The sequence below is a fragment of the Labeo rohita genome, chromosome 19 (assembly GCF_022985175.1).
Source record: "Labeo rohita strain BAU-BD-2019 chromosome 19, IGBB_LRoh.1.0, whole genome shotgun sequence".
Taxonomy (NCBI): domain Eukaryota; kingdom Metazoa; phylum Chordata; class Actinopteri; order Cypriniformes; family Cyprinidae; genus Labeo; species Labeo rohita.
In genome coordinates, this window is record NC_066887.1 from 30,478,382 (window position 1) to 30,501,259 (window position 22,878).

General features: G+C 32.2%; 1 protein-coding gene across 2 annotated transcripts in view; it reads right to left on the reverse strand.

Annotated features, from left to right (window-relative positions):
- Positions 1-22,878, reverse strand: part of LOC127182364 (POU domain, class 2, transcription factor 2) — a 64,931-nt gene continuing 42,053 nt past the window's right edge. Inside the window, exons 2-16 of one of the 2 annotated variants that reach the window (XM_051137644.1) lie at positions 22,088-22,153; positions 21,568-21,602; positions 19,645-19,708; positions 18,742-18,848; positions 15,871-16,113; positions 13,733-13,844; positions 13,524-13,615; positions 13,144-13,344; positions 10,683-10,824; positions 10,452-10,600; positions 8,138-8,329; positions 7,855-7,903; positions 7,626-7,773; positions 5,968-6,041; positions 1-3,882 (exon numbers count right to left, since the gene is read on the reverse strand). In XM_051137644.1, the coding sequence (XP_050993601.1) occupies positions 3,575-3,882; positions 5,968-6,041; positions 7,626-7,773; positions 7,855-7,903; positions 8,138-8,329; positions 10,452-10,600; positions 10,683-10,824; positions 13,144-13,344; positions 13,524-13,615; positions 13,733-13,844; positions 15,871-16,113; positions 18,742-18,848; positions 19,645-19,708; positions 21,568-21,602; positions 22,088-22,153 (1,982 nt within the window). In that variant the 3' untranslated portion in view covers positions 1-3,574. Of the gene's footprint in view, positions 3,883-5,967; positions 6,042-7,625; positions 7,774-7,854; positions 7,904-8,137; positions 8,330-10,451; positions 10,601-10,682; positions 10,825-13,143; positions 13,345-13,523; positions 13,616-13,732; positions 13,845-15,870; positions 16,114-18,741; positions 18,852-19,644; positions 19,709-21,567; positions 21,603-22,087; positions 22,154-22,878 lie in introns of those variants that run through there. The other variant, XM_051137643.1, reaches the window with a different exon arrangement.

Consider the following 22,878-nt stretch of genomic DNA (forward strand, 5'->3'; position numbering starts at 1 on the left):
CCATACAACAGGCACACAGAGAGCGATGAGTAACAGACAGTTCAACAGTTCTGAAACAAAATCCAGATTCAAATCCAGAGCGGATTACAAATTCCATGAAGAGCTTCTGAGGTAAGAGCGAGACACACACCGACAGAGAGGAAAAAGGATCTTCGCAAAAATACAGAGTCGAAAGTGACCATCGTCATCATGGAGTTAGCATCGTCATCAACATCTAATGTCAAAAAGAGAAGCGGGTATGTGTTCTGTGAACGAAAGGAAAAGCATCTGCATGTTTCCTGACAACATGTTACGGCAGAACTCTTTGGTTTCAACTCTTGAGGTTTTTTAGCATGGAAATCTTCCTTTGTTGACCTAATCAGTAACCTTTGGATTGAAGCTGTAGGGAAACAAATGGGAAATGTGGCATTGGATATTACTTAAAAATAACTGAAACTGTTCTAGATTCTAATTTGAATGTAGCTAAGATAGAAAATTCCGACAATTCTGTTTAAATGTGTCTATTTGGCAATGCAAAACAACAGAACGTACTGCACAATGACAACGATGCAGTCGTGGACATTCCTGCTGCAAATGGTCGAAGAACAATTTTGCGTGTGCATGTCTACAAGAACGTCCATGCATTTGAGTGCGTCCAGCATGTGAGAGGTCCCGCGGTAGAGGTTTAACTTTGGTATCATTCGGGGCCCTCTACAGCAGAGCCGTCCGCACACACCAACACACAGAGATATATACAAAAACCAAGAATCACATGAGCACATAGAAAACCGATGCGAAAACTAAATCTGCCATCAACTGTTCTTCAAAACCGATCGTGGGCCGGATATGTGAACCGGACGTAGGATAGATAATCTGGGGAAATCTGTGAACCCTTATACTCACGCGAAAAAGACGCTAAAAAGACCCTCTCCTGAGCAACATCTCCTCTGCTCCCCTTTGTCAAATTCTTAAAGCTTTTTTCCCATCTATTTGGCATTTCTAATCAAACATGAGGTATATGCAGAAGCGTATCTCTCTCACTCTTTTTCCCTCATCCAACGCATCTAAAAAAAAAAGAAAAACAAAACGAGCAAAATCTAAATGAAAACAAACAGTTGGAACGAGAGTTATACTTAAAATGAGCGCATAACTATACATTACGTCGACTAAGTGTGAGAGATACAGTTTGGAAACTTCTCTCGAAAGCAGTGGACAGATTTTCTGAAAAGGTGCCCACAAAAACAGTCAGTTTTTGGTTTTAAAAACGCAAGTTTGTCATCACTTTGAAGATACCCCACAGGTTTTGGTTTTACGAAGATTAAAAAAAGACCGAATCGATAAATTAAAATGCTATAAATACATAAATAAGCCAATAAATAAGATGAAGAGTTGGAAACATATAAATCGTCGAAACACCCTCCCCTCACACAATAAATACAAATTTTCGAGGGAAAAAAAAAAAAATCAAAGAGAGACAGTTTAAAGCTTTTGGTCTAAAATCAAGTCATCATCATCATCATCAACATTTCATAAGGACTATTTTATCACAGCCTTTTTTTTTTTTACATTAGCAATAGTAAGCAGTTGAACATAGATTTTTTTTTTCCTACAAAATCTATCAAAGCACTAACAGGTACATTCCCTCTAGAAGTGTAACGTCAACTGGATTTCCAGTCGCTTTTAAACCCCGTCCCACCCGGTCCCACCCACCTCTACATTTCTCGTTTGTCCGCGTTTTCGTATGCGTCTAAGATCGCATAGTCAAAAACCGTTTCGCCGACACGCCGAGCGAAGGTTACGGTCATGTTTCGGTTTGGTTTCCATGCTGGAGATGAGCTTCCACATTCACACACGTCTCAGCACCAATACGGTCTTTCTCCACGCGCTGTGCATTGGTTTGGTTGCTATTTGGTGTCGAAAAAAAAGAAAAGTTTTCGCTTTTGGTACGTCTTCAGTTTTGGCTTATTGTTTCGCAACATTCGCAGAACTTGGAAGCTACATGTTCACAGTATTGTTTCAAAACCCTCCTGGCACGATCAATTCAAAATGACGAAACGCACGAAATATGAAAATAGGCAATACGTCACCCCATTATCCCAAAAATATAAAGCAATGAGACGAGTCATACAGCATAAACAGACAGACCAAGAGGAAAAAAGCAATAAAACAAAATATATATGTATATATATATATTCTGAAGTTCAGTTCGATGAGGTTAATAAATATTCTCCCGTCCAGGAAGGAGAGCGAAAGCATCGACTTAACGGAAAAAAGAAGGAGGGAGGAGGTGAAGGAATGATCTTCTGAGTCTTGCTACTCTAAAAACATCCTCCTCGTGCACCTCCTGTGGTCCACTCCTGGTATTTGGTTTCATTCCTTTGAGTAAAGTTCAGTTTTAGTCAAAACTTGGTTTTGGTTTGGTTTCATTTTTGGTTTAATCCGTGTGTTGGAAAAATAAAAACAAAAAAATAGCGACAACGGCGACATCACATGTCTCCCCCTGTTGGATTTTCCCCCTGCGAGTTTCCTCGGATCCTCTTCAGTCGCTGCTCCTCTTGCTTTTCTTCATTCGGCCCACCTTTTTCTTTTTTCTTTTTTTTGTCCGAGGCACAGGAGAGGGGTCCGGAGAGGATGGAGGGCAGGGGTTTTGGGGGCTTGGGGGGATTTTTGTTTTTAATTTCTCCTTATGCGTGTTGGGTTTTTTTGACATGTCTGAGGTCTTAGCTGACGCAAAAGGCCAGACAAACGCTTTGGTATCCAAGAAAAGTGAGTCGAAGTTTGAGGCGTGGATGATCAGTGATGGAAAGGGAGTTTGTCAGAAATGTGTGTCACAGTAAGCATGAGAAAGTGGAGAAAAAAATCCCTCTGAATTCTTTTTTGCTGGAAATGTGAAAATGGAATGAAGAAGAATGAGAAAATCTAAATACTTGGTTACGAGAGGTAGATTGAGAAATACATTTACAAAAAGTTGAAATTATAAGGGGTGCATGGGAAAAAATGGTATTTGGTATTGTAGAGTTAATCTGATCCTGGACAAGTCAGGTTTTAAAGTCTTAGGTAAAGCTTTTCTCTCCGATTTTTTGGTTTTTGGTATTTTGGTTTTGGCATTTTTTGTCTTTGTGAGTCTTTCCATTCTTCCTCCGTGTGTTTTTATTTTTTGGTTTCTCTTTCTACCATCCAGTGACACTTGTCAAATGTCCTTCCTTTGTTCCGTTCGTTGCCACCCGTTTTCCTTCGCAAAGTTTTTTTGGCTCTCGACCCTGCCCTCGAATTCATCTGTTCGTGTAGGTTTGTCTTTTTCCATTCGGAAAGGAATAAATGTACATTCTCAAAGTAGCTCCGTTGAAGTAGCCACCTCTCCACGCTGTATAGGTCAATTTTTTGGTTTAAACAGTCCCCCGTTATCCTGTTCTCTCATTACCCCTGCTCATTTCTCTGTATTTTTGGCATTAAAAGACGTAACGAGAGAGAGAGAGAGAGCACGAGAGAGAAATGGAGGGAGTGAGAGATGGCTTTGGTTGAAAAGGCGAGTCTTGTCTGTCTTCTTTCTTCCGCCCCTCTGACTCCCCTCGAGTGCAGCAGGTTGGTGTGGGCGTCACTCGGCCATGGCTCCGCCCAGAGGGGGCGGCGAGGCGTCGCCTAATGAGCAGAAGGAGGCGGGGCTTGAGCAGGGGGAGACGGAGCAGGAGTCTGGGCTTGTGCCGCTGGCGCCAGGAGGCGGAGAAGCCCTGGGGGTGCCGACCAGACCCATGCCTGCGCTCCTCGCCAGGGGCAGTAAAGTGGGGCGGTTTAGGAAGAGGGACGGGCGAAGTCCAGCTCCTGGACCTCCAGCTCCACCCAGGAACATTTGACCGCTGCCCTCAAGAGCGGAAATGGGCATCTGTCCACCACTGGCAGCCAGGGCTGTGAAACCGATGAGAGATGAGAGGGAAAGAGAGAGAGATAAGAGAAAGCAAATTAGGGCATACAGTGCATATATAAATGGGTGCCTGATGCCGCTTTCCCACCAAAAGCGTGCTGGAGCTTAAAACCGGCTGATTGAGAGCTGCAGTACTACATAACCTGTAAATCTTTCAGAAATGAATATGCTGATTTGCTGCTCAAGAAACATTTACTATTATCAACGTTGAAAACTATTTTATTGCTTAATACGTTTGTGAAAAAACATTTTATCAGGATTATTTGATAATTAAAAAGTTCAAAAGAACAGCATTTACGTTATGAAATGTAAGTGTTTTGTAACATTATATGTCTTGACAGTCAGTTTTGAATAATTTAATGCATCCTTGCTGAATAAAAGTATTGTTTTGGTAAGTGCTATTGTATTGATAAACAAATAAAACTTAATAGTATTTTACAAATTTTATTAACATTTAACAATTTTTTCAGACTTTTAAACTAATTTAATGCGTCCTTGCTAAAAGAAATGTTGCTTTTGGTAAAAATGTTATTAAATAAATAAATAAATAAAGCTTAATAGTATTCAGTAATATTATTCATAGCTTTCACTTCACACATAAGAATTTTTATAAATGAAACATACTAATTTTTATTAATATTTAATATATTTTAATATAATTTATTTCAGACTTCAAATTTTAATGCATACTTGCTGAAAAAAGTACTGCTTTTATTAAAGAATTATTGTATTGTTTTTAGAAATAAATAAAACTTAATATTAAATAATATTATTCATAGCATTCAAATCACATGATTTTTATAAATATAATATTTAATATAATTTTTGTTTTACTTTTAAATGGTAAGCTAATTTAATGCATACTTGCTGAATAAAAGTATGTAAAGTATGTTTTGGTAAAAGTATTATTGCATTGTTTTGTAAAAAGCCAGCAAACAAATAAACAAAAAAATAAATACAACTTAATAATATTCAATAATATTATTCATAGCCTTCACTTCACACATATGATTTTTAGAAATTAAATTTACTCATTTTTTTCAGACTTTAAAATGGTAAGCAAATTTAATGCATTCTTGCTAAATAAAAGTATTGTTTTGGTAGAAGTATTATTGTATTGTTTTTGAATAAATAAACAAATAAACAACTAATAATAGTCAATAGTGTTCAATAATATTATTCATAGCTTTCAATGCACACATTTGATTTTTATAAATAAAATTGACTAATTTTATGTAATATTTTTTTTTTCCAGAATTTTAAATGGTAAGCAAATTTAACATCCTTGCTGAATAAGTATTGTTTTGATAAAAAAAAAATCATTGTACTGTTTTTGAATAAATAAATCTTTTTTTTTTTTTTTTTTACTTTTAAATGGTATACCTTAAAAAAAGAAAACATACATACATACATATATATATATATATATATATATAGTATAAAACATAGTATTTGTAGATTTCAGTTAATACATTTATAAATATTATAATTGTATTAATATTTTAGTAATGTATTTTATTTAATAATATTATTTTACAGATACAGATTTAGACAGAGAAAATAAACTGGAGTATAAACCAAAGTAGTTGTGCAGCCCAAACATTGTTTGGTCAACTGCGAGGCAACACATCGGCCATTTTAACCTTTACTTTGGAGTAAACATACAGAACGCTTCTAGACATACGTCTGTGCATCCAGCACTCTGTTGGTGGCAAAAAGTTTGAAGTGGTTAGGATGAAAATGAGTTTAAGGACAAATATATAGGCATAGATATGGCAGGTGCTTTTGAAAGAGACAGACAAGGTGCACAAACAAACCACACACACACACACACACACACACACACACACACACAGACAAACACACATATGTAAGTAGTGAGGATGAAGATGTTACGAATATGCGGTGAGAGTATAGTGGACGGCTCTTTGATGGTGAATGATGGAAAGGTTTCCCTCATGTTATTCTAACTGATCTCTTATTATGTTCTCCTCCTTATTTCTACATTTCCATGCAACCATTTTTAAACAATTTTCTGTCCTTTTTCTCATCCTCTCACTATGACAAACCTTGCATTGTGGCCAGAGGGTTGCTGCTGATGAGGGCCTGGTTCATTCCTGTGCTTACGCCCATCATTGTGTTCCTGTAACGTGTGTGGTGTCATTTACACGTGCCCACAATCACACGCCATTCACACATGCAGAGAGAAGCAAGCATTTTTAGTGACATTTCAAGAGCAACTGCGCCCGTCGTGAGGGTTGTGTTTATTTTGCATGCTGGAAAGACTTACATTAGACAGACAATAAAAGAAAACTCAAGAGCAAGAAATTCAGTATGCAGTTTAGATTAAAACTGATGGGTTTGGAACACATGTGAGAATAGAGATCTCATTCCGAAAACAAGTATGATAAGACTACAGAAAAGCTGTAATTATTCCAGTTCAGCATGCTTAGTCATAATGAAAGCTGCTGACAGAAATATCAATGATCTCAACAATTAATGATCTCAACATATTGTGTAATGCAGAACACCGGATGCTGGATTTATGCCAATATTTTTGAACATCAGATGTACTATAAATAATAAATGAACACTGATATAGTATGATTGCAGATGATTGCATGCATTAACTGATTGTGTAATAATAATAAAAAATAAATTCTACTAATAAATATTATTATAATTTATTATTCAGTTATTATATTAAATGTTAGAATAATAATAATAATAATAATAAGAGCAATAATAATAATAATTATTATTATTATTACTTTATGTAATTATGTAATATTAGTTTATGTAACACTGGATACTACATTTTTGCAAATTTGCAAATGTGATTTTAAACATTAAAGTATAACAAATAAATAAATAAATAAATAAATCAATAACATTCAGAATATTTTCTTCTATTTCTTAATCAGTTAAACAAAATAACTGATTGTTTAATAATAATAATATTAAAATATTATAATTGATTATTATTATTATTATTAAATATATTTGACAATTCTGGTTTAAAATTGTAACACTGGATGCTAAATTTATGCACAATTTTGCAAACAGTGTTTAAAATGTTAAAGTACAATAAATACATAAATAAATAACATTCATAATATTTTCTGACTCAATATGTAAGATTTAAACAAATATTGCAAGGATTAACTGATTGTTTAATAATAATAATAATAATAATAATCATTAAATATTATTAATAATAATAAATATAATAACATTACTACTAATTAATATTATTATAATTTATTATTAAAAAATAAATGGTGTAAAATAATTAACATTATGTACAACACTGGATAATACATTTGTGCAAATTTGCAATTAGTTTTTTTAAAATGGCAAATTATAGTAAACATGACTAAACTAACATTCATATATATACATAAGGATCTTTATCATTAATAATATTGTTATTTAGAATAACATCCTTAAAATAATTTATAATAATGTATTATTTGCTATTATTATTATTATTATTAATATTGTTGTTGTAATTTTAAAGAGTTTCTCATTATTACTATACAGTGTCAAACTTATTTCGTAATAACATACTTAAAATAATTTATAATAGTGTATTTTTTGCTATTAATAATTAACATTATTATTAATATTATTTGCTGTTAATAATAATAATAATAATAATAATAATAATAATAATAATAATAACAATAATTATTATTATTATTAAACGGATGAAAAGGCTTCTTACCCTGTGTTCAGGCCAGGGCTGCTGAGACTGGGCGGAGTGGGGCTGACTGTGCTGAGAGGAGGCGGAGTCACAGAGGAAGGGGCGGAGCTCAGTGCTGCATGTCCACTGGGGTTGAGAGGGCAGGCCACAGAAGGTGTGGGACTGACGGCTAGATTCAAGGGAAAGGTTCAGCGTCAGTTCTTAAAGCCACGATTGCTAAGCGTACATTCATTTGAACTGCTCTTCCTACCTGTTGTGCTGAGACTGGTAGCCACCTGAGCCAGTCCCTGACTGGACATCTACAGGAAAAAGGAAGAAGACTCTAATTAACAAACGTACGTCTCCTCATGACATTCCTTAATACTTTCAAAGGTCCAATTTTCATTTTATGGTGGAACATTATTCAGTCATGTCATGATCAGACACGTCTCCTTTGTTTGTGCCCATTTCCACACAATGCACCATCCAAACAACATTTCACCACAAAAATGGCTTGGGGCCAGATCAATGGCTGAAGCCGTGAGTGGGTGTACCATGTGCGGGCTGTAGCAGGGCGGTTTGTGCGTCGGCGCTGGAGGCTGGCTGGGCAGAGGAGGGGTGGCGCTGGTGGGGTTTATACGCTTCTCTTTCTGCCGTCGGTTGCAGAACCAGACTCGGATGACCTCTTTCTCCATGTTGAGCTGCTCGGCCATCAGCAGGATTTCTTCAGAGGTAGGCTTCTGGTTCTGGGGGTGAGATGAGGTGCATGAGTACATGAGACATACCAAACATTTGTACCAAGTGCAAGTTTCAGCCAGGAACAATTTCATGTTGATGCACGAAATAATAAAAGCACGATCAAAAAAAGGTTGCGCAACTGATACTCAAAACTGCATGTAAACACAGACTTGCTGAATCCTTAAGAATGATTCGGAACTGACCGTAACCTTGTAATTACATTTACTCAGAAATGGGAAGAAACAGTGCCTCGAGTGTATTGGCTGTTTGCCTTGACTTGATCTTAAATGGGATTCCTTGGAAAAAAACGCACCAGTCCTTACCAGCACAGGTGGGGTGCTTACCAGAAAAAAAAGTGACGCATTGTGCAGCCATACAATTGAAGTGTCTTTAGAGGATTAACTAATCTGTACTGTGTGGTATAAGACACTGAAATGATCTTGGATTGGGTGTGGTTTGGGTTTTGTCACCTTTTTAGTTTTTAGATTCACCAGCTCTTAGTGCTAATTGTGTTCCACTCACTGTGTAAAGCAATAGACTATTTTATTTTATTTTATTTTATTTTATTTTATTTTATTTTATTTTATTTTATTTTATTTTATTTTATCCAAAGCAACTTACAAATGAACATTGCAAGTATATCAATAAAATGCATCATTATTTTAATGGTACCACTTACCGTATAAACCAATACATAATCTAGTTTTATTATTTTATTTTATTTTATTTTATTTTACAAACTTACAAATTAACATTGAAAGCAGTTTATCATATCATAAAATGCATCATTAAAATAATATACTAATATTATTATATCTTAAAATATCAATTTTTATTTTGTATTTATATTTTACAATTTTAATCCAAATTAACTTACAAATGAAAAACATTTTTCATTTAATTTTATTTCATTTTTTATTTTATTTTATCTAAAGCAACTTACAAATGAACACTGCAAGCATTTTAATAAAATACTTACCATATAACCTACCATATAAACTAATAAATAGTCTATGAAATTAAATTAAATTAAATTAAATTAATAAAACTTTAATAAAATGCAGCATTATTATAGTGGTACTCACCATATAAATCAATAAACAGTCTATTTAAAATATAATTTAATTTAATTTAATTTAATATAATTTAATTTAAAGCAAGTTACAAATTAACATAGCAATCAAATTAACATAAGATTTCATAAAATGCATAACTATTCTAATATTCTAAATCTAAACATATTTTATTGTATTTATTTATTTGTAATTTATTTATTTAATTCAAAATAACATTTGATTTGATTTTTTTTTTACATTTTATCTAAAGCAACTTGCAAATGAACATTGCAAGAAATGCATCATATCATAAAATGCATCATTATAACTATATAATATATTATTATATTTTATAACATTCATTTTATTTTTTATTTGTATTTGTTTATTTTATTGAAATCGACTTAACAAATTGTAACAAATGTAACAGCATATCATAAAATGTCTCATTATCATTGTGATTACATTATATATTATATTCTGAAATTATGTTTTAAATTATTTTATGATATATAGACATAAAAATAAACAACATTACAAGCAATTTATAAGATATCATAAACATTATCATAATTATTATTATATAACATATCATTGCATTTTATAATTAAATAAATATATTTTTCTAACAATCTTATGCTCATTTCTATTTGCTATTTTACCTTGGTTGGGAGCCATTGTCAAATGACTACACTGTCAAATTGTCCAAAGACAACCTTCTGGAATAATGCCTATGATATTATATGTTTAATGCATATAATTTTGATGATATGTCTAATGTGCAAAAATGGTTCAGTAATACTTCTACAGTCATGCTGGATGAATAAGGGCCTTAATGCAGTAACATAATTCTTATACTGTATATTGCAATAAATTAGTTTGCAGTAGACTTCTGATTCTCCAGAGAGAAAAAAAATGGCATCAGCATTTTTTAAAAACCAATATATTTTTTTATCATGAGACAGCAAAAAAGAGGTCATTCCTGAAGCTGAGGTGTGCTCTACAGAATGATCCAAGTCATGTGAACGAAACACATTTTCTCACAACATGCGATGTGTTCATGTGTGCGTCTAACCGAAATGAAGTTGCGCTCCAGGGCTATGCGGACGTTGGTCTCGATGCTGGTGCGTTTCTTTCGGCGGCGTCCAGGCAAGCCTTCGAAGCCCAGCAGAGGAGAGGACAGCGAACTGGGGCTCGGCAGCATGTTGTCTATCGCCATAGTTTCTGTAACACAAACACACACACGACATGAATCACAGGGAACGCTGTTGTGAAACACCAACAGGAAACTGACAGAAACACACACCTGCATCGCTCAGCCATTTCTCCAGCAAGGGTTTGAGTTTGCACATGTTCTTGAAGCTGAGGTTGAGAGCCTCGAAACGTGAGATGGTGGTCTGACTGAAGTCATTGCCGTACAGTTTGCCCATGGCCATACCCACGTCCCCCTGCATTAAGACATGGAGCAGAGTTACCATTATGCAGACAGGACTAGTTTAGCTTAAGTACAGGTTAGTTTACATTTCATATGTTATTTCGATTCCACCTTATGTGGTTTTTTCTCACACATTCTCTAAGAAAGTTCAGAGCAAAATGTGATCTCATTCAGATAAAATATGTGCTAGCCATATTTTCTCTTAAAGCAACTCATGATTTATATAATCTTCACTAAATATCATAATTAAAGCTAAATTCTCATTGTGAGTTATAGGTTTTGACCTTTTTGCCAACTTTCTTAGTAAAGTAACAGTACAGCTGGTATCCTATGTGATTTGAAAGAAAATTAAGTCAATAAAGAAAGTCTAACCCAAAATAATGCATTAAAATCATACTAAATTAATTTGAAAAAAAAAAAAAACGCTATTTATTTTGCCTATATCCTTTTATGTATTATTATGATTAGATTATTATAACATTATATTCTGAAATTATATTTTATTAGTTTATATGATATATTGTTGTATTTTGGGATTATATTTTATAATGAAAAAAAAAAAGTCAATAAAGAAAGTTTGATCCAGAATGCATTAAAATTTGATAAATAATGCATTTAAATGTTTAATAAATATTGACCATATGCAACTATCTTTTTTGGTATTTTTATTTGAAATCAACAATGCTTAAATTGTATTAAAAGTTAGAAAAATGTAAATAAAATTATTAAATAAATTAAAACACATAAAGATGTAAATGCTGCTTCAGAATGACCACTGTCATTTAATTGTGATTAATGCTTCCCTTGATTATATAAATGATAATTATGGTTTATTTCGGTAAAAAAAAAAAGAAGATATTTTTTGATAAGATGATATGTTTCATATTTTTAAATATTTCTTAAAAATTCAAGTGCTTTAAACTTGCATTAAAACGCTATTTAAGTTTATTTCAGTAAAAACACAAAAAAAATGACAGTTGCATATTTTAAATATTTTTTAAAAATTTAAATGCATTAAACTTGTATTAAAATTTTATTAAACTCATTAAAATATATAAAGTATTGTTTATTTCAACAAAAATACTAAAATGATGATAGCTGCATATTGTAAATCTTTATTAAAAATTCAAATGCATTAAATTTGTATTAAAATGGTATTAAAATGATTTATTTGACCATTAAAATTGTTTATTTCAATAAAAATACAAAAAAGGTAATAGTTATATATTTAAAATATTTATTTTAAAACAATCAATGCCATTAAAATGTATTCAAATGTTACTAAATTAGTTAAAATACATATGAATGCATATTTTAAATATTTACTAAACATTTAAATGCATTAAACTTGTATTAAAATGTTATTAAAATTAAGATACATAAAGTATTGTTTATTTCAATAAAATACAAAAAAGATGACAGTTGCATATTTTAAATATTTATTAAAAATTAAAATGCATTAAACTTGTATTAATGTGATTAAAATCAAAATAAATAAAGTATTGTATATTTCAATAAAAATATTTAAAAAGGTTATAGTTGCATATTTTAAATATTTATTAAAAATTAAACTTGTATTAAAATTTTACAAAATTAATTTAAAAAACAAAGCATTGTTTATTTCAATAAAATAAAAAATGATAGTTGCGTATTTAAAATATTTACTAAAAAGGCATTAAACTTGTATTATAATGTTATTAAAATTAAAATTCATAAAGCATTGTTTATTTTAATAAAAATATTTAAAAAAAAAAGATTATTTTAAATATTTAAAAAAAATTCAAACGCATTAAACGCATTGGTAATAAAATTATTAAATTGGTAATAAGACAAAAATGCCTCCCTTATCTTGCAAATAAATGATGAATAAGTATTGTTTATTTCAATAGATTTCATTGTATTTATTTTTAACTGCATGTCAAAAATAAGTGTCTCGAAAAAACGTATATATTTCTGAACTGCAACAGAAAATATCAGAAAATATCAGAGATCATCACACACACACACACACACACACACACACACGTCTGGTTTATTATCTTTGTGGGGACTCTCCATAGGTGCAATGGTTTTTATACTCTCCACACTGTATTTTCTATCCCCTTACCCTAACCCTACCCCTAAACCTACCCCTAAACCTAACCCTTACAGAAAACTTTCTGCATTTTTACTTTCTCAAAAAAACTCATTCTGTATGATTTATAAGCTTTTGTACCCATGGGGACCGCAGGCTGGTCCCCACAATGTCAAAAATTTCAGGTTTTACTATCCTTGTGGGGACATTTGGTCCCCACAATGTAGCAAAAACAAGTACACACACACACACACACACCTGTGTGAAGCCCAGTTTAATTCTCCTCTGTTTGAAGGTTCTGGCGAACTGTTCGAGCTCCTCCAGATCGCTGGGCTCCTCGGCATGAGCCGTCACCGTGGGAACGGAGCTCATGGGCGGGGCTGAGGAGGGGGCGGAGCTCACAACGCTCTCCACGCTCTTCTCCCTCTGCAATGACCACAGCCTGTCGTCAAGATGATGCTACAGCACAGATTGGGGAAACACACTACTTTCTCAAACACAGCACTTCCATTTCAAACATATTTCAACAGATTCCCCTTAATGTACAGATTACGTTAATTTCTACTCATTTCTAAGTATCAAAAAGTTTGGAGTCTACTTTATTTCCAATGTAGTTTGAACCCGTTTTGGCTGCATACCTGTGCTTGAAGGCCCAGTCTTGGTGGGGTGGTCAGGAGACTCCCTGGGCTTTGCTGAGGTAGCGGAATCAAATTTGGTGTCGAAAGCAAACCTGAAAGAGCATGAATAGCAATTTTTCACTAAAGACATCAGTGCACACAAATGTTATTGGTGTGACAGAGCCCCCATAGGCAAATAATGAAGTAATGTGTGAATAGGCGTGTCTCACCTTGCTGACCCTGCTGAGCCTGGGCTTGAGGCAGCAGGAACTGAGCAGGAGACTGTAGAGGATGACCAGGCATCAGGACCAGCTGCTGTAACTGCAACAACTGCTGAATGTCCTTCAGAGAGAGACAGAAAGCCTTATGAGAGTGAGCAACAAAAGATACATACTTGAAATATGTATTTTAATCTATATTTATTTTTGTATAAATTAAATGCATTTAAATTGTATTAAAATTTGCATTATATAAATGTATTAAAAGTTTATATATATATATATATATATATATATATATATATATATATATATATATATACACACACACACACACACACACACACACATTATGGAGAGCCAAATTAGTCAAAATTAAATAATTAAATAAATGTTGAAATTTATATAAATAAATCGTTAAATGCATAATTTAATTATTGAAAGCATAAATAATTGTATAAATATTTATTTAATTATTTATTTATTTAAATATTTATTTATGCATTTAATTATTTATTTATTTAAATATTTATTTAAATATTTATTTATTTATTTATTTCTGCATTTATTTATTGCCTCCACATTTCATTTTGAGGTTTGGGGTTGTCGGCACGTCACTCAACAATAGTGGGCATCACCTTTCCAGCTCAATTACTTTGGTCTTTCTAGTTCAGGCGCATTTTTCATGTTTTTCGCATGACGAGCTATAGCTGATCGAGGATGGTACAGTAAAAGATCTGTTGTTGACTCTTGCGGATAAAGTGATATGGCATCTAACCCACGGAAGCCAATAGCACACGCCACTATGCTCAGTGGCATAACCGCTAACACTTCCGGTTTTCACTGACATGTATCAGCAGAGAGTGACATGAGCCACTGACACTCTTGTGGAACATGTTACTGTATTGTTGACAGCTGGAGTATAACGTTGTCTGTGAAACACACACACTTAACTGCAAAATGATATTTCATTGATGACGCGTTTCTATCAAATGTAGGATTAGTTACATCGCGGAAATGATTTGTATGTATTTGCTTGTGTGACTGTGCCGATGGATTGTGTACACAAGCAAATACATACAAATCAATTCCGCGATGTAACTACTTCTACATTTGATAGAAACGCATTTCTATCAAATGTATAACGTTTCTATCAAATTTCTATAAATAGAAACGCGTTTCTATTTATTTAATTAATTAAATATTTTAACAAATAAATAATTAAATAAAAAATATTTAAATAAATAAATATTTACATAAATAAATATTCATACATTTATTTATGCTTTCAATAATTAAATTCTGCATTTAACAATTTATTTATACATTTATTTAATTATTTAATTTTGAGTAATTTGGCCCTCTATACTATCTATCTATATATATATATATATATATATATATATATATAAAATTTAATGAATCAAATACAAATGTATAATTTATATAATGTAATATTTTATCATATAAAAATAATAAAATGCTATTATTCTTGTCTTGTGATTTTAGGTATATTTTATTTAATAATTAAAAAAAATTCCAAAATTATATTTAAATTGCATTAAATACATTTAAATGACAAAACAATTTAATAATTTAAATATTTGATTTAAATTCAATAATTTTATCTTATTTTATATATTTATTAAATATTTAAATGTAGGTAATAAGTGTAATATTAATGTAAGGCTTTCATTGCAAACATGTTTGTTATTTACTTATTTAATACATTTAATAGCAAAATAACATAATATAGTAAATTATATTAAAACTACAGTAAAATTATCTTATTTTGTATTAGGATTATATATAATTAAATAAAAATGTATATTATACATTTTAAACATTTAAATTGCATTAAATTAATTTAAATAAAAATAAAATAATTAAATTAATATTAAAACTATAATAAAATTGTCATAATTTTGTAGGATTTTTCATATTTAGGTAATTTTATATATATAATATATATATTTACATTGTAACAAAGATTCTCATTTATTTATTAAATAATTCTCATTTATTAACTGACTGCATCACAGATGCTGTTGATGGAATATATTTAATCCAGGAAAAAAAAAAAATAAAAATCTGTCCTCCGAACGAAAACGCACTTTCCCGAAAACCTACAAGCGCAGAGCTGAAGGTACCTGGGCAGTGAGCTGGATAGGCTGTGACAGAAGTGGAGGCGGAGCTTGCTCAGGTTTGGCTTGAGACTGGGCTTGTGCTGCTGCCTGATTGGCCTGCTGCTGCTGCGTCTGCTGCTGCTGATTGGCTGCGGCGGCGGCGTGGGCGGCATGCGCGGCGTTCGACTGCTGCACGGCTGCGGCTAACAGCTGCGCTTGAGCCTGCTGCAACAACAGCTGCTGCTGTGCAGGGAGGAGAGCGGCCAGCTGAAGACAGGAAGGAGAGGAGCGAGGGACGAAGAGAAAAGATGGAGAAAAGAACAGCGTCACCAAGCAGAAAAGGCGTCTGGAGCAACTTCTCTTAAGCAAGCAGGGCCTAAGATGGCATCCACAGCATGGTTAAAAAGTTAAAAAAAGCACATAGTGGCATTTAGTTAATACAAGCATAGAGCAAAAGAGAAAGAGAGCAAAAGAGAGCAAGCGAGACCCATGCATCTATTTACATTTATGCATTAGGCAGATGTGTTTATATTTAACATTGCATAAGATACGCATACTCAGTTCTTGCTTTCCCTGGGAAACAAACCCATGACCTTAGTGTTGCTAGCTGTGCTCCACTGTTTGTATATATGTATATAGAATTTGTTTTCACTGAAATTAATTATTTTATACTACATACTATTCAATGCAGAAGTAAGCTTATGGATGATACTTCAGATTCATTTGCTGCTATACAGAAACAACAATAAACGGTAAAACTGCACTACAAACCAGTGTGCTCATAATTAAGATAATACATTAAAATAACATGGTAAGACACACCAATTTGCAATATCAAGCAACAAAACGAATAGTTTTGTTTAGCTTAAAATAGCTGGATGCGGATGAGACTGGATGAGACCAAATTTACAAACGGCCGCTCCCGCTTTTATGTGAAAAATAAGGTGGATAGCAAATAAAAAATAAGCTTATTTCCGGAGCTGGATTTTCAAACAAGTTGTTTTGACTTTTATTTGTTCTATTGGTTTAATAAAAGTGCCACAAAGCCAGGGTTTTACAATGGAAGTAAACTAAACTGGAAAAAATTGGGTGTACACAGCAAGTAAAATGACTTTTCTGAAAAAATTATCAAAATTTTGTTACTTTTTGCTTAAAACAAGCAAAAATATCTGACAATGGGGTAAGAAAAATTATCTTAATTCAAAGGCTAAGCAAGATTATTTTTCTTGTCCTATTGCTTGTTTTAGGCAAACAGTAACAAAATTTTGATCCTTTTTTTTTTTTTTTAGAAAACAAGACATAGTATCTTAAGTCACTTTACTTGTAAAGTAAATTCATCTTGATTTAAGAGTTCTTAGATATTTATACTAGAAAACAAGAGAAAAATACTAAGTAAGAAAATCATTTTTTTGCAGTGTAGAAGCTATTTTTACTCAGAAACTGCTAGTAAATTTTACCAATAATTACAAAGAATTGGCAAATAATTAAACAATTTGAATTAGAAAGACTGAAATAGTACTTTAAAAAGAAAAAAAATGTACTACAGTAATCTTTATTTACAACTTCAAAAAAAAAATATTTTTTTTTTACAGTTGTCTGTGCGTATTGCAATGCAAATAGGTGAAGTATTTCAATTAAAAAAAAAAAAAAAAGTAATGTAATGTGACCCTGGACCACAAAACCAGTCTTAAGTAGCACGGGTATATTTGTAGCAATAGCCTAAAATACATTGTATGGGTCAAAATTATCAGTTTTTCTTTTATGCTAAAAATCATTAGGATATTAAGTAAAGATCATGTTCCATGATATTTTGCACATTTACTACTGTAAATATATCAAAACTTCATTTTTGATTAGTAATATGCATTGTTAAGAACTTCATTTGGACAACTTTAAAGGCGATTTTCTAAATATTTAAATTTTTTTTTGCACCCTCAGATTCCAGATTTTTTAAAAGTTGTATTTCAGCCAAATATTGTCCTGTCCTAACGAACCATACATCAATGGAAAGCTTGATGTATAAATCTAAATTCAAAAAACTGACCCATTATGACTGGTTTTGTGGTCGAGTGTCACAAATGTGTAATTTGTATAATAAAAATATACATAATTAGAATGTTTGATTTTATAACCTTCATGATAGAACACTGTAATCTGGACAAACTGTAAATAAATTTAAAATGGCTAAAACTCATTAAATGTACAATTTATTATATTTAATTAAAAAAAAAAAAGCATTCAAAATCTTAAAATCTTAATTAATGAAAAAGCACATAATTTATGCCACTGGCCACTTGACGAGCGAGACACATGAAAATGAAAAATTGCAGCTTTAACTAAAAGGAATAAAAAAAATGCAGCTGCAAACAATCTAAAATGTAACCCTGGACCACAAAACCAGTCATAAGCAGCACAGGTATAATTGTAGCAATAGCCAAAAATTCACTGTATGGGTCAAAATGATCGATTTTTCTTTTATTCCAACAATCATTAGGATATTAATATCATGTTCCATGATATTCTGTGCATTTTACTACCGTAAATATATCAAAATGTAATTTTTGATTAGTAATATGCATTGCTAAGAACTTCATTTGGACAACTTAAAACTCGATTTTCTCAATATTTAGATTTTTTTGCACCCTCAGATTCCAGATTTTCAAATATTTGTGTCTTGGTTAAATATTGTCCTATCCTAACAACCATTCTTATTTATTATTAAATCTCAATTTCAAAAATTGACCCTTATGATTGGTTTTGTGGTCAGGGGTCACATATTAATTCCTGTGTAGTGCTATTTTGTTTCCCCTAAAAGATTTACAAGATTTTTGCTTTTCACTAGTGTATCTGTTTGTTTGTTTGTGTGTGTGTGTGTGTGTGTGTGTAAGCTCATACCCCTGCGAGCTGACTGCCTGCCAGCATGAGTTGCGTGTGTGGCAGAGCCGGCTGAGCTGGAGGAGGTGGAGGAGCGTGAACACTGGTCATCTCAACGGCCTCCTCGGCTTTAACCTATCAAACACGTTCACATACATCAATCTGTGTATATAAGTGTATATAATAAACACTTATGTAAATAAACGGCACATAAACGGCAAAAATCAGTCAAATCAGTCAAATTTAAACACACATTATTTTAGTACTATTTATTGAATTTGTAAAAGTATTGGAATTATCATAAATCCATTAAAATGTATTAAAATCCTTCAATACTAAGGATAAAAAAGCATTATTAACGTTTCTTCCTTCCCTCTATTATGTAAACAGTGAATCATTTGTTACTGGTACAACAAGTTTGCAAACTTACATGCAAATTGCCATTTCTAAATGTCAACGAGGGATTACGCCAACAACCACTTCATGTCTTTTCATGACAAAGACAAAAACCACACCAAAGTCCATTTCCATATGTAAACACACACACTTCCAGTTATTTATCTGATTACTCACCGATCTGAGAGAAGAGAAGCAGTTTAACTTGCTTAGTTATGTAAATATCCATGCAGAGTCTCTCTGCTAACTACATCTGTCCTGCTCCGGTCGATCAGTCTCTTTTTACCTCACTTCTGATCGATCCATCTCCTTATAAACCTTTGAACGCCAACTCTCTCTCTCTTCCTCTCTCTCTCTCTCTCCTATATTTGTCTGGCATCTTGTTAGGAATGCAGCTCAAAATGACTGAAGAATCTCATTTGCATATTATAATGTTAACAGAGAACCACCTGAGGGCATCCATGCTAGCAAAAACTGACATAACTAAGCAATTAGGCATTATCAAAACACACACACACACACACACACACACACACTTTGTGTTGCTGGGTGCAGGAGACAGGCAGAAAGGACTTGTTTTCATTGGCTGGGTCTGAATGAGACGGAAAAAAAGAGATATAATAAATAATCTAAAACAATGAACATATTAATTTTAGGCTTAAAAAGCAACTATGTTGAATTAAATGGCTGGTTGTTAGTCAAATGCACTCTTAAAAACAAATGTTACAAAAGGTTATCACAACAAACATTTTAGGTTCTTCAAAGAACACTTCAGTGAACAGTTCTTAAAAAAACAATTTTTAAACATTTCAATTATCTAAAGAATATTTTCCACTATAAAGAATCTTTTGTAGAATGTGAAGATTCCACGAATGTTAAAGATTCTATATGGAACCATCAACACTCCAAAAAAAAAAAAATTAAAAAAATGAAAGTTCCAAAAAACGTCTTTTTGCAGTGATTCCATAGAACAACCATTTTTGGCTCCTCTAATAACCTGATCAGATCTTAAAAGAATTTTATTTTCTTGGTGAACTTTATTTTCCACTATAAAGAACCTTTTGTGCAATGAAAAGGTTCTTCATGGAACCACAAATGCCAAGAAAACTTGTATTTTTAAGAGTGTATCAGTATGCACCATGTTCAATATTTATTCACAGGAGACTTGGAAACAATTACGAAGTTCACTTTTTAAACATCACACTTTTCAGTGCATAGGTCCATACTGTTATCGTAGTAAGCAACAAACTTCAAAGTGGGAAAATGAACATGTTAGCCACGGGACTGTCCCCTGCATCCACCGGGGACGACATTTGCAAATGACGAATGCTGCGTGTAATTAAAAGAAATGTTTGATCTGTTGGTTAATACTTTGTCTATACCAGTCAAAAGAAAGATTTTTAATGTTTTTTTTTTTTTTTTTGTTTTTTGCTCACCAAGCCTGCATTTATTTGATCCAAAATACAGTAAAAACAGTAATACTGTGAAATAAGTTTACTATTTAAAATAACTGCTTTCTATTTGAATATATTTAAAAATGTAATTTATTCCTTTGATCAAAGCAGAATTTTCAGCATCATTACTCCAGCCTTCAGTGTCACATGATCCTTCAGAAATCATTATAATATGCTGATTTGTTGTTCAAGAAACATTTATTATTATTATCAATATTTAAAACAGTTGAATACATTTTTTCAGGATTCTTTGATGAATAGAAATATCCAAAGATCAACATCTGTCTTAAATAAAAAGCTCTTGTAACATTATAGACTATATCATTTAAAAGTTTGGAGTCAGTATATATTTTTTTCTTGGGAAAGAAATAATAGAAATTAATAGTTTTATTTAGCAAGGATGCTTTAAATTGCTCAAAAGTGATGATAAAGACATCTGTAATGTTACATAAGATTTCTGTTTCAGATAAATGCTGTTCTTCTAAACTTTCTATTCATTAAAAAACTGAAAATATTTAGTCAGCTGTTTCAACAAATGTTTTTGAGCAGCAAATCAGAATATTAGAATGATTTCTAAAGGATCATGTGACTGGAGTAATGATGCTAAAAATTCCGCACAGGAATGAATTACATTATAAAAATAAAATTTCAAATAGAAAGCAGTTATTTTAAATAGTTAAAAATATTTCAAAATTGTACTGTTTTTGCTGTACTTTAGATCAAATAAATGCAGGCTCGGTGAGCAGAAGAGACATTAAAAATCTTATTGTTCAAAAACTTTTGACTGGTAGTGTACGTAAATGGTTGTTAGCATCTTTTGCCATATATGCTAAATATCTGTATTCCGTTTTCCCCCCCGAATCAAATCTCTGACAACCCCAATCTAGATTTCTAGTTTCTTTGGAGAACCACTCATGATTGTCATATTTTTTATTAAAACACATTCATTGACATCAAGCAACTAATAAAAAATGTACACTATAAGATGTTCACACACCTGATCGCTGGCCTCTGGACTGTTCCTTTCAGAGTCTGTAGAAACACACACACACACACACACACGAAGGACACATCAGGTCAGAATAGTGCCTCAGGCTCCAGCCCTCACATCAACAAAAGCGTGGTCTGGTTAGCCAGAGGCACTGCATTATTGGAATACCATGGAGCGTTTAACCTGGGTTACTGTATGCTGCTGTGTGTGTGTGTGTGTGTCAGATTGGGGCCACGGCTGACTAAAGTGTTCTGTGTGTGATTCAGCCCAAGTGGAAAAAGTGAGAATTATGCCAAAACAAAATCTGATCACACTTTACACACACACATCTAGGAATATCTGTGAATCACAGATACATGATAAAACATGCTTACACATGCAGTGTTTCTCTCCAACAATACCTACACACAAAAACCACTACATCTTCATGATTTCACCTATTAATAACAATAATTGTATCTTCTATATCTTAAAGCGTCAAAACTTACATAGACCTTCAATAATCAATCATAATATCGATTTTTACCTGTACTGTCCACTGGAAGCTCAGTCCCCATCTTGTCATCCTCAACGGCTTTAGACATCCTGATATCTACTGAAACAAAGAGAAAGAAAGAGAGAGAAACTGACTGAAAACACTTCTGGCATTAGCTTTGTTAGCAGTCGTCCTTATATCGTCAACCACATAAAAGGGTAGTCGACAAATAACCTGTTTTCATCATGGTTTAAAACATTTATATGTATTTTGTAGATACTGAAACTGCTAACTACTAATAACTACTTTACTAAAGTAACACACTTTGATACCAGTTACAATTTGGATTAAATTTGATTTCCTAGGATGATATAAAAATGTACTTTTTTTTTAGTAGTCCATTTAAGTAGTCTTATCAAAAGTACAAATATTGTAACTTCATTTTAAAACAAACAAAAAAAAATCCTAATTTTAATATATCCTTTGAAAAGACAGAAAGACATCAAGCAACTTGATGAAAAGATTGAAAAGATAGAAAGATACAGAAATAATTTTACATCAAGCACAGCTTGTCAAATATCATACAATGCATTTTAAAAAGTCTTTACTTAATTAAACAAAAAATAAAAAGAACATTATTTAAATATAATACAATATAAAAATATAATACAATAATTTATGATATCTAACATAATAAAATAATAATATATAAAATATGTGACCCTGGACCACAAAACCAGTCATAAAGGTCAATTTGTTGCTGAATAAATAAGCTTTCCATTAATGTATATTGGTTTGAGATACAACTATTTGAAAATCTGAAATCTGAGGGTGCAAAAAGA